This window comes from Panthera pardus, unplaced genomic scaffold, assembly GCF_024362965.1.
Source record: "Panthera pardus isolate Hobbes unplaced genomic scaffold, ASM2436296v1 HiC_scaffold_1, whole genome shotgun sequence".
NCBI lineage: Eukaryota > Metazoa > Chordata > Mammalia > Carnivora > Felidae > Panthera > Panthera pardus.
Window position 1 is genome coordinate 65,523,614 of NW_026526654.1, and position 12,484 is coordinate 65,536,097.

The 12,484-nt window shown below is 43.7% G+C and overlaps 1 protein-coding gene across 2 annotated transcripts in view; it reads left to right on the forward strand.

Annotated features, from left to right (window-relative positions):
* The first annotated feature begins 6,486 nt into the window (after window positions 1–6,486).
* GTF2F2 (general transcription factor IIF subunit 2) overlaps window positions 6,487–12,484 on the forward strand; it is a 154,028-nt gene continuing 148,030 nt past the window's right edge. For both annotated transcript variants that reach the window (XM_019447517.2, XM_019447516.2), the window contains exon 1: window positions 6,487–6,720. Coding sequence is in view for 1 of the 2 variants with exons in the window: in XM_019447516.2 (XP_019303061.1) it covers window positions 6,655–6,720 (66 nt within the window). In the remaining variant the exon portion in view is untranslated. The remainder of the gene's footprint in view (window positions 6,721–12,484) is intronic.

The window sequence follows — 12,484 nt, forward strand, 5'->3', positions numbered from 1 at the left end:
TCCCCTGTGAGTGGGCCTGATCCAATCCACTGATGGCCTAAATTAAAAAAAGTTCAGGAGGGGAGAATTCTCTTTCTCTGCCTGTCTTCAAGCTGGGACATTAGACGCAGACTGGTACTTACACGATCAGTTCTCCTGTCTCTCAGGCCTTTGGTCTCAGACTGGAAGTTTACCATCAACTCTGCTCATTTCCAGCTTGCCAGCTGCAGGTCTTAGAACTTCTCAGCTGCATAATCACATGTGCTGATTCTGTAGAGTGGGTCTCTGTCTCTGTCTCTCTCTGAATTAAAAAAAAAAATTTTTTTAATGTTTATTTATTTTTGACAGAGGGAGACAGAGCATGAGTGGGGGGTGGGCAGAGAGAGAGGGAGACACTGAATCTGAAGCAAGCTCCAGGCTCTAAGCTGTCAGCACAGAGCCCGACGCGGGGCTCGAACTCAAGGACCGCGAGATCATGACCTGAGCCGAAGTCGGACAATTAACCGACTGAGCCACCCAGGTGCCCCTGTCTCTGCATTTATATAATTCAAATAAAATTGCAGGCCCGAGATGGAGTCACTTTGCCAGGCCAAGTTATCAAACCAGAGTTTAATACACAACCTAACTGCAGTTTCGACCTCCCTCAGAAATGTAGTTTTAACTGATCAGTCAGGAATTTTTTGGTTGGCACCAGTGAGGTAACTGTGGTGTCTAAATGGTGTCTCTTGATCAATTGGATGGTGGCCCCCACATGTGAGGCGACGATCGATCAGGTGGAAACCAGTGGGATGGGAGGTCAAGAATTCCCCTGAAACCCAACAAAGGAGATAGAATATACCAGAAGGGAGGGCGGACAGGACAGCAGAGGAGAGGCTGTCTACAAGGAGGCAGTGGGAGGGGGTGGCGAAGGAGGGAAGGTGAAGAGGCTTGGCGACCAAATGGAATTTTCCCTGTTTGGGTGACTGTGCCTGGTTTAAGTAGCCCATTGGTCAGTTAGGGCCTATGGATCTTTTGGGGTGGGTCGCCTGATGGGCGTGTCTGTATTCAGCCAGGTGGTCACTCTGGCTCCTTCCGCATTCCATTGCTCAAGCCTGTTTGCCTAAAAGTGGCCTCCACAGCAATCTGTCACAGAGGCCCTCTCTGTCCCCCAAAGGAGGATCAGGTCTTCACCTAATAAGACCTCCTGCACTTCCCTCTAAGGAGAAGTGAACTTGCCTGGAACAATTCTTTTTTTCTTTTGCCAAAAACGTCCTTGTTCTACCCTCCTTCCTATAAAAACCTTCCATTTTGTGCAACTCCTGGGAGCTCTTCTCTACTTGCTAGATGTGATGCTGCTCATGCTGAATTCATGAATTGCTTAGTAAAGCCAACTGACTTTTCTCAGCTGAATTTTTTTTTTTTTTAACCGTGTGTGTGTGCATGCTTGTGTGTTTCTCTGGAAAACCTCGACTAATACAGATTTTGGTATTGAGAGTGGTTCAAGAGGAACTGTATGTTAAGGATGAATTTTCTGTCTTTTTTTTTTTTTTTAATTCAAATCCAAGTTAGTTAACATATAGTGTAATAATGATTTCAGGAATAGAATTTAGGGATTCATCACTTACATATAACACCCAGTGCTCATCCCAACAAGTGCCCTCCTTAATGCCCATCACCCATTTAGCCCCTCCCCCACCCCAAACCCCGCCAGAAACCCTCAGTTTGTTCTCTGTGTTTAAGAGTCTCTTATGGTTTGTCTCCCTCTCTGTTCTTATATTAGTTTTGCTTCCCTTCCTTTACGTTCATCTGTTTTGTACCTTGAATTCCACATATGAGTGATATCATGATATTTATCTTTCTCTGATGGATTTATTTTGCTTAGCATTATTCACTCTAGTTCCATCCACGTTATCGCAAATGGCAAGATTTCATTCTTTTTGATTGCCGAGTAATATACATATGTATATATACCACAATCTTCTTTATCCATTCATTGGTGAATGGACTTATGGGCTCTTTCCATAATTTGGCTATTGTTGATAGTGCTGCTCTAAACGTTGTAGTCCATGTGCCCCTTCGAATCAACACTCCTGTAAGGGATGAATTTTCTGAATTGGTTCTGGGTTTCCGGAATTGGGTCTCTAATCTGATTAGATTTAAAGATGCTAATGACTCTATTCACAGTAGTAAAGAGAGCACTGATAGTCCATTGTGTCACTGGGCTATGTTGATACCTAAGATAACTGCGTGGGCTATGCCTAACTGACCACTTATAAGAAGCAAGGATCTGGGCGACTGTGACTTTTGGAAAAGTAGCAAACATAAAGACATTGGCTGGTTGCTCCTAATGTTGCTGGACAAAGTCGTGATAGGAAAGGGCAAGCAAGCTCAGGGATTTGAACTCTCTCAGCTCAAGCACTGCATACATAACCCGAAAGCTAAAAAGTTAAAGACCTTTATCTCCTGTAGCTGCTGGGCTAAGCTGGCTAGAAATCAAACACAGATGCTCCTTCTGGGACTCAGTTACAACACAGGTTGAACTCCCCGCCTCAAAGGGTGTTTACTGTTAAAGTAAGGGCATTGGTTGGGAAAAAATGAAATCCTGTGTGTTGGAATGGGGATGTGTGGGAAAACCCTGATGAAGCTGGGAACGTTGAAGTCCTAAATTCTGCTGAATCTTCGTTGTCAGTAGAACTGGCCTTCCCCCCCACTCCCCGTAGAAGCAATCCCCCAACCTCAAGTGGTAGAATGCCCTAAATTCCCTAGCCTCCTCTGAGAAAACTAAGGAAGAAATTCTAATAGCTTTGCGTAAGGCAGTTGTCTTGCTCCACAATCCTAATTCTCCTCCACTCACCACCTCTCTTTGCTCCCAGACCTGTAACTAGACACAAGTTTCAAAAGACCCCAAGGGTGAGGAACAAAATGTGACTGAGGAGGAAGTGCACTATACTTCAAAAGAAGTACTTAAGTTTTTTTTTTAATGTTTATTTTATTTTTGAGAGAGAGAGAGAGAGAGAGAGAGACAAAGCATGAGCAGGGGAGGGGCAGAGAGAGGGGAGACACAGAATTTGAAGCAGACTCCAGGTTCTGAGCTGTCAGCACAGAGCCCGACGTGGGGCTTGAACTCACAGACTGCAAGATCTGAGCCGAAGTTGGCCGCTTAACCGACTAAGCCGCACAGACACCGCAAACTACTCACGTCTTACAGACACCGCAAACTACTTAAGTTTTATACAAGTAGAAATCCAGGGCACATGTGTGTTTGAGAGTGGGTATTAAGGATGTGGGATCATGATGGAAGGAGCACAAAGTTAGATCAGGCCAAAATTATTGCTGTCTGGTATATAATGGGCCCTCAGGAGGGAGAAAAATCTCACTGTGATATCTAATACCCTGCTGGTCACCACAGTGAATCTGTGAATCTGGTTTGCAGTGTTAGAAGCAGTTAGTTAGGTTCTAACAGGATGGCTGGAGGCCAGCAAAGGCGGAGTCAGGGTTGTTATCATGAAAATCAGATACCTTTCCTGACAGCACTCTCTAAAACAAAACCACAGGCATCTGGGTGTCTTGAGTTGGTTAAGCATCTGACTCTCGATTTCAGCTCAGGTCACAATCTCACGGGTTTGTGAATTTGAGCCCAGTGTCCAGTTCTGTGCTGACAGCACAGAGCTTGCTTGGGATTCTCTCTCTCTCCCTCTCTCTCTGCCCCTCCCCACACTGGTGCATGCTCTTGTGCGCGTGTGCTCTCTCTCTCTCTTCCTAAAATAAATAAACATAAAAAAAAAAAACAAAAAAAAACAAAAAAAAACAAAGCCACACAAAGCTGAATCAAACCAGACAGGCCTGAGAGGAGGAAGACCAGAGACCCTAATCAAGTAAGGGAGAAAAGGTGCGAAACCCTGCTCCCAAAGAAGTCCATGCCCTTGGTAATATTCCATCCCCTTGGTAACAACTGTCAGTGAAAGATAGGGACCCAAATCCCAGGGCACACAGCTCTCCCTTGAGCTCCCCTGCTCTCACATCTTGAGACTGGACTCTCATTTTATTTATTTTTAAAGTTTATTTATTTATTTTGAGAGAGAGACAGAGTGAGATCATGAGAGGGGGAGAGGTAGTCAGAGAGAGAGAGAGAGAGAGAGAGAGAGAGAGAGAGAGAATGCCAAGCAGGCTCCTCGTCAGCAAAGAGCTTACTTGGGGCTGGATCTCATGAACCATGAACTCAAATCAAGAGTCGGATGCTTAGCCAACTGAGCCCCAGCAGGTGCTCCTGGACTCTCTAATCAACTCTTCATTTGCACAGCTCAACTACTGTTTCTCGTCTGGTCCTGATTTCTTTCTTGCAAAGAGACTAAGAGCCTCCAACAACATCCCAGGGACAGGCTGGAGGGGAGGCTTCAGTGCCTGGTGATCTCCCCAGTCCACCTGGCAATGACAGAGCCCATGTCCTCCTTTTCTCTCACAGCTCATCAGCATCCCTTTTCAAGCTGGGAGTTTGAAAAGGAGAGATGAAACTTTAATCCTTGGGGATGCCTGAGTGGTTCAGTCAGTTAAGTGTCCAACTCTTGACTTTGGCTCAGGTTGTGATCTCACACCTGGTAGGATTGAGCCCCCCATAGGGCTCAGCACTGACAGTGCGGAGCCTATTTGGGATTCTCTCTCTCTCTCTCTCTCTCTCTGCTCCTCCCTCTCTCTCTGCCCCTTCCTCTCTCTCTGCCCCTTCTTCTTTCTCTCAAAATAAATAAACTTAAAGAAAAAAAAGTTTATTTCTTGTTCAACACTGTATGGGGATGGGGTGCTAAATAGTTTTTTTTACCCTTCCCTATGTAATCGTTTGTTTGTTTGTTTGTTTGTTTGTTTAGCTCTACACCCAACCTGGGGCTTGAGCTCACAACCCAGAGATCAAGAGTTGCATGCCCTGCTGATTGAGCCAGGCAGGTGCCCTACCCTATGTAATCATTTCAAATTCTTGCACTTTTTTTCTTCTCTCGCCATTTCTTCTTTTCCCATTTGTTCTCCCTCATTCGCTGTACATGCACCCATCCACACACACACACACTCATATTAAGTCTTCTTGTGACCCATAGATCAAGGTCTTAATCCTTTTAAGTCCATTACTAGGGTGCTCCAGGCTCCATTTTCTCATGGTCTCATATCTCAATCTATTCCTTCTATTTGATCAAGATCAAAGCTCAAAGCAGATCTTTTGACCCTTTATATGTTTTAAGACCCTTTTGTAAGCTGTGACACAAGAATGTAACCTTCCTTTTCAACCCATGCCTGGTCTCCCATCTTTCCTATTAGTTTTCCCAGCTGATTACAGAAACCTCATAACTTTTCCTGGCTCTGTGCTGCACAGACACAGAATTTCCTCAATTGTGCACATGGCTCTGATGCATGATTCAATATATTACTTGCCATTCTTACAGTGTTTTACTGTTTGTTTCTCTTTCAGCAAATGTTCATTCGGCTAAAGCCTATTGAAATCTGACAATGTGTCAGGCACTGTGTTAGCTGTTGTGGATATAAAATGAATAAAACATTATTTCCACCTAGGAGGAGTTCATAGTCTAGAAAGCAAAGGCAGCATGTAAACATGTATACATAGTGCAGGGTGATAAGCATCACACTGTGATGTGAAGAAAAACCAACTTCCTCTGGGGAAGTTAATAAAAGGTTTCATAGGAAGTGACATTTCCATAAGTCTTGAAACCCAAGTAGGAGTTTGCCAATCAGAGGACACTGGTGAGAATGAGGGTAAGGGAAGAATAGGGCATCTATTTATGAGTAAAGGGCATTCAGTGTGCCGAGGCTATGAAATAGTTGAGGAAGAAGATCCTGACCTGTTTGGGAGGTCTGATGGTTGCATGTGGTTGGATGTGTGATAGATCGAGTGGCAGAGATCAAATAAGGAGGGCCTTCGTAAAGAGGATTGAATTTTATGCTAGAGGTGAGAAGACAGAGAGGAAACTCTTTAAGCCGGGTATTTAACAATCAGGTTTATCTTACATGTCTACTGCAATTGACCTAATTATATAGACTCGGGGTTTTGAAATCTAAAAGGGCCGCTCTCTGCTTGTTTAATTGGAAGTGCTCAGGGTAGCCTCTCACTTGAGACACTCTTACTTTATTTTATTTTTTGCGGGTCTACAAACAATGTTTTCAGTATACCCAAGGCTACACAGTCCGATCACAGTGCCCACGTGTGCTAATTAACTTATTCTTTTTATTACTCCGACCCTGGCCTCCAAAAATGTTTCTTTTTCCTTGACCAGGGTTGGACATAAATTTACAGCCTTTGTCTCTTTGAACCCCATTTTTCTGTTTTGATGCTGTCTTTCTTCACTTATGCTGACCTGGTCTTTAAATGTATTGTGGACATTTTGTCTCCTCCCACCCTGTGTCTTCATCACTCAGACACAACCAGCTACCATAACCACGCCCACTCAAGAAGGTGCCTAACCAGGAAATTTGTCCACACCGACGCGCCGTATTGGCGGTGGCAGTGCGCAGGCGCAGTTCCCGCCTCCCAGCGGCGTGTTTCTCTTTCCGGGGATTCCCAATATCCTGGCGGGTGGACTCGGCTTCTTCAGTCAGCCTCTGGCCGCGGCGTACCGGGTTCTCCAGTCCTTCGTGCCGCAGGACCCCAGCTTCCCGGGCCGCTGCTCTGGTCGGTTCGCCTCTGCCGTCAACAGACCCATGGCCGAACGTGGGGAACTCGATTTGACCGGCGCCAAACAGAACACCGGAGTGTGGCTCGTCAAGGTGTGTGCGCGCGGCTCCGGCTTGCGCTCCTGCTAGTTTAAGTAGTTTAAATGACTCGAGACTGTCCCACTCCGTGCATCTTTTAAAGTTCTCTACAGCCGTCTCGTTAGAACCACACACATCTTCGGAGGCAGGAGTCGTTGTGCTAGTTTGCAGACGAGGAAGTTAATTGAGGGACTTTTTCAGTGTCTTTGCGACTTTGGAGTCCGAACCTGCCTGGTACGGATTCCTTTTCCCACCATGTCGTTTTTATGGGGTCCTGTCTTGCTGTTCTCCGACTTGAGTGGTGTATTGTACCCCAGACTGAAGAATTTCTGTATCTTTTTTGGGTGAAAGTGATTTTAGTCACGAGTCTGCATAGAGAGGTTGAGTGAAAGCTTCTGTACAGTTTTCTCGTCCAGAAAGTAGAACGGGTCCCTGTTGGCCCTTAACGTGTTCTTTTAGGTTGATGGCCCTTATTGGAGTTCCCAGGAGAGCTGAGAGAGCTCTGAACTCACGGAAGCAGAGGCCATTGAGTTGGAGTGTTCTTCTAGAGCACCGCCGTCAATAAGTGTTTTGTTTTTTTTTTTAACAGCAGTCTTGATTAGCCCCGAGTGAGCACAGTATTTGTGCTTTCCTTTTCCTTTTTTTTTTTTTTTTTTTTTTAAGATTATTTATTTTGAGAGAGCGAGAGCGCGCGTGCAAGCAGGGGAGGGGCAGAGAGAGTGGGAGGGAAAGAATCCCAAGCAGGCTCGGGGCTGTCAAGCGCAGAGCCGGTGGCAGGGCTGGAACTCAGGAACCGTGAGATCAGGACCTGATCTGAAATCCAGAGTCCGGCGCTGAACCGAGTGAGTCACCCAGGCGCCTCCCAAAGTTTATTTCTTTGCTTTACTTTTACGTATTGAAGAGTGTTGCCTCTTAGGGGAGCTTTAGACACATGTATGTTCAAAATGTGATAATGATGGTCTTTGAAGTGTAGGACCTTTGGTTTAATTTTTTTTAACTTTTATCACATGGCTGGGTATTCATCAGTTAAACCAGGCGCTTCCTGTCCACCTCTCGAAAATAGCTCCCTTATGATCAGTTGGTAGCATGTCAGACCTGTACTATATTTTTCAAAGCACTTGTCACAGCCTAAAGTGATTATGTACTCATGTGTTCGGTGTTGGTTACCTCCTTCTCTCTAGTGCTGGTGCAGGGTGCACTCACACAGTCACATTCCATGAAAACGGAATCTTTTCTTGTCTCAACCAGAGTTGTGTTTGGCACATGGAATTGCTCAACAGATGTGTAATGAATGAATGAACAGTCTCTTAGTTTTTATTCCTCAACTCCAGCTTTACTCTCTGGTGCTCATTTGATCTCACAGCTATATCAGTATGACCTAAAAGGCCGGGGTAAATTTCTCCTATTGTATTTCTCCTGTTGCATGCCCAATGGAGGAGAATCATTAAGGAGGAGATCTCCCTTGCAGACTGAAAGAGCTTGAAAAAATAGTGGAACTTGAGATGATGCATTAGTTCTTGGAGCACAGTAAATGCTCAATGAATATTGTTCGCCTTACACGATTTGGATGGGTGGACTGAGGCATTAACATAGTATATTACGGAGAGTGGAACAGAAGTGCAAGACTGAAAATGCATGTTAACATGGTGTATCCTGTAAAACAAAGGAGATTATTATGCCTAGACAAGAGGGTTTGTGTAAAGAAAGTTGGGACCATATACTTATCCTATTGTGAAATGGGGATGTCTTAACTTTAGTCTACAGGAAGTGAGGAACCTTTTGGAGGGTTTTGAGTAAGGCAAAGATGCAGATAATTCAGGGGGGCAGCGGAAGCTTGAGAGGAAGATTAGCAGAGTCAAAATTTTAAAAAATCACATGGGGCACCTGGGTGGCCCAGTTGGTTAGGTGTCCAACTTCGGCTCAGCTCATGATCTCATGGTTTGTGAGTTTGAGCCCCACGTTGGGCTCTGTACTGACAGCTCAGAGCCTGGAACCTGCTTCAGATTCTGTGTGTGTGTGTCTCTCTCTCTCTCTCTGCCCCTCCCCCACTCATGCTCTGTCTCTGTCTCTCAAGAATGAATAAACTTTCAAAATAAAATTAAAAAATTAAAAATTATCACGGCATCATAGGTATGTGATAAGTCTGAGGAGTTAGGGAAACTTTTTCAGTAAAAATTGTCGGGATATGGTGACTGACTAAATGAAGATGTGAAAGAATATAATCTAAAATGAAATTTAAAAAACATTAGTATTCTCTCACGTATGGGTATTTGAATACCTTTTATCTGTTTAAAAAGAACTCAACAATTTGTACTTTTTTTTTTTTTTTTTAATGTTTATTTATTTTTGAGAGGCAGAAAGAGCACGAGCTGGGGAGGAGCAGAGACAGAGAGGGAGACACAGAATCTGAAGTAGGCTCCAGGCTCTGAGCTGTCAGCACAGAGCCTGACATCGGGCTCAAACTCACAGACTGCAGAGTCATGATCTGAGCCGAAGTTGGATGCTCAACCGACTAAGCCATCCAGCCATCCCTGTTCTTGTTTTGTAAAGTTAGTTGTTACATTACTTATTGTTTGCAGTATCACAATTTCTTCCTGTCAACTTGGCATACAGTATATCTCCTTTTTCTAATCTTATATATTAAAGAAAATAACAGGCTTGCACATAGGTCTTTCCAGGGTGTGAAAGGACTTTCTTGCCAGTTCTTGTCCTTTACAAATTTATCTCCAAAAGATGATGAGAATTGGTAGCAAATGCTTTCTGCTCTACAGTCTACTCATGTTCTTTCTTTGACAACTTTTTTAAGAAAAAAAATTTTTTTATTTTGAGAGAGAGAGAAAGCAAGCAGGGGAGAGACAGAGAGAGAGGGAGACAGAGAATCTTGACCAGGCTCTACGCTGCCAGTGCGGAGCCTGAAATGGGGCTCGAACTCACGAACCATGAGATCATGACCTGAGCCGAAATCAGGAGTCACACGCTTAACTGACTGAGCCACTCAGACACCCCCTTTGACAGCTTTTGTTTCTGCTCCATTAAAGGAGACCCAGTAGACAGTGGGGTTTGATTTGAACAGCTCTCAGGTATTTTGAACTTGTTTCATTTGCCCCGGCCTTAATATCCAGTGTGATTTTCATGCCCATACTTGAGCATACTTGGATTTTCATCTCTGAATTATAGGAATAAATTATATGACTACATCAAATTGTAATGGTCAGTTTCATTTTCAGTTTTCCTGTGTGATATTAAAATATAACGTATTAATTAGAAAGCGTGTCTTTGTTTTTATCCAGTCAGAATTTGTGAATAGAATTACACACCAATTTCAGGTCTGAGGTGCCTGGGTGGATCAGTTGGTTACGTGTCTGACTCTTTTTTTTTTTTTAATGTTTTTTTTTTTTAACGTTTATTTTTGAGAGACAGAGTGCGAGTGGGGGAGGGGCGCAGAGAGAGAGAGAGAGAGAGAGAGAGAGAGAGAGAGAGAGAGACAGAATCCAAAATGGGCTCCAGGCTCTGGACTGTCAGCATAGAGCCCATTGCAGGGCTCGAACCCACGAACCGTGAGATCATGACCTGAGCTGAAGTCAACTGCTTAACTGATTGAGCCACCCAGGTCCCCCAAGCATCCAACTCTTGATTGTGGCTTAGGTCATGATCTCACGGTCATGGGATTGAGCCCTGTGTCATCAGGCTCTGCACTGACAAGGCAAAGCCTACTTGGGATTCTCCTCCCTGACCTTTCCCCACTCATTCTCTGTCTCTCTCTCTCACTCACTCACTCACTCACTCTCACTCACTAAAAATAAATAAACTTAAAAGATTTCAGGTCTTTTTTCTTTATGTTAATATTTTCACTATAAGTAATACTTTGAGTTCTGTTCTTTGAGGATCATTTGTTGCAAGATATGTAAATTTCTTTCTAGAGGATCTCAAAGTTTATGGGCCATCTTGTACATATTAATTCCATCACTAGAAAGGCATAAAACAGGATAAATACAGTAAGGTATATACACTTAAGATCTCTGACAGTTTTGAGCAGGAAAATAGTTGTTTTTCTGGCTGGAACAGGGGAGGCTTCATGGGGGAGTTTACATTTAAGAAGAGCTTATGAAATTGATCAGTTGAGGAAAAACTTCCCAACACTGCTGGGGAGAACTAGAGTGTGTTCCAGAAAAAGCAAATGTAGTAGAATGTGTCCCAGAATATCCAGTACCTGTACTGTTCTGGCTTCATGAAATGCCATTTCTGGGAGTTTTGAAAATCTTCAAAGACTGATGATCCAAACAGGTTTTGATAGGTAATAGACACGATTGAATTTAACTTTATGATAGATGTCATCTGCTAAAACATAAAGTCACAGTTTTTACCTTGTCAGGAAGCTAGTCCTTTGTAGTTTGCATTACCCTGTTCCTGTTGCCCAGTCTGTGCTACTGTTAGGTTGGCAACTGGTCACAACACTGTTACACACCTTACACCAAATCATGATTTAAAAATTATAGGATGTTTAAAAATATTTTAGCCTAGTTGTTTGGCTTCCATATTTAGACTTCTGGAAAAATCATCTCTAGTTATGGTTGGCTGGAGGGTAAGGTACATGATGGGAAAAAAGGAGATAAAGCTAGCAAGGTTATTAGGAGTGGTGGGATTTTCATAAGTAGTGAATATCATACCGAGACCTGAGTTCTAACAAATGCTACCTCTTTTTGGGGGAAGAACAAGTGGAGGTATTTAGAAAGTTTGCAGTAGGTCTAAGCAACAGCTTTCTAGCCAGGAAAAAGATGTGTTTCTAGCACAGTCTTCCTCTTTTAGGCATTTTGACTCATGTTTGTTGGAGAAGAGGATCAGGACAGAAGGGATGGACATCATCCCCAGTGAATATTATGTCCTTCATTCAACAACTGAAATGCCAGCAAGTACAGCTTCTATTTTTTTCATAGATAGATAAACCATTGGACATTAGTGGGCAGAGAGAAAGCTGTATACCAGAGAGAGATGCTACTGGAATGGGTGATACCCCTAACCCTTGCAGGAGAAAAAGGAACTTACCTTTCATATATGCCTAATATTTTATAGAAAACAAACCTGGGAAGTAGATACTTACTGTGTGTTTTTCAGACGATGAAATTGAAGCTTAGGGAGGTTATTTTACTCAACCATGGTATAGTGATTTAAATTTAGAGATCTGTTGGGGTGCCTGGGTGGCTCAGTTGGTTAAGCAGCTTGCTTTTGATTTCGGTTCAGGTGATGATTCGGTTTGTGAGATTGTGTGTGGAGCCAGTTTAAGATGCTCTCTCTCCTTTCCTCCCTGCCCCTCCCCCCCCACACACACTCGTGTGCATGTGCACTCTCCGTCTCAAAAGAAATAAATCAACCTAAAAACACAAACAAATTTAGGTCTGTTTATATGCTAAGATGGGAAATGTCCTTTTTACAGCTTAGGGCTCTTTTATGAGTTATCTCCCTGGGGAATAGAGGTGATGTGGGGATTTCATATCTGTGACCTTGGGTCTTGTCAGTTCCTTATCGTGATCTTCAAAAAACATGGGAGTAAAAGCTGCCTGTCATAGATTGGATTTCCTGGGAAGCTGATTCCGAAGTGATTAGGTTTAATAGGGAGTGCTCTTGGGATCATCACCTGTGGAAGGAAAAAGACTTAAACAGAATTGGGCACAGGGTATAATGCAGTCTGTAGGAGAGCTGAGGATGATTCCATAGGGAGCCCTCCAGGTGTCAGGAGTTGGGTGAGGTATACCCTGTATCGACCAGTCATTGCATGTGGTTT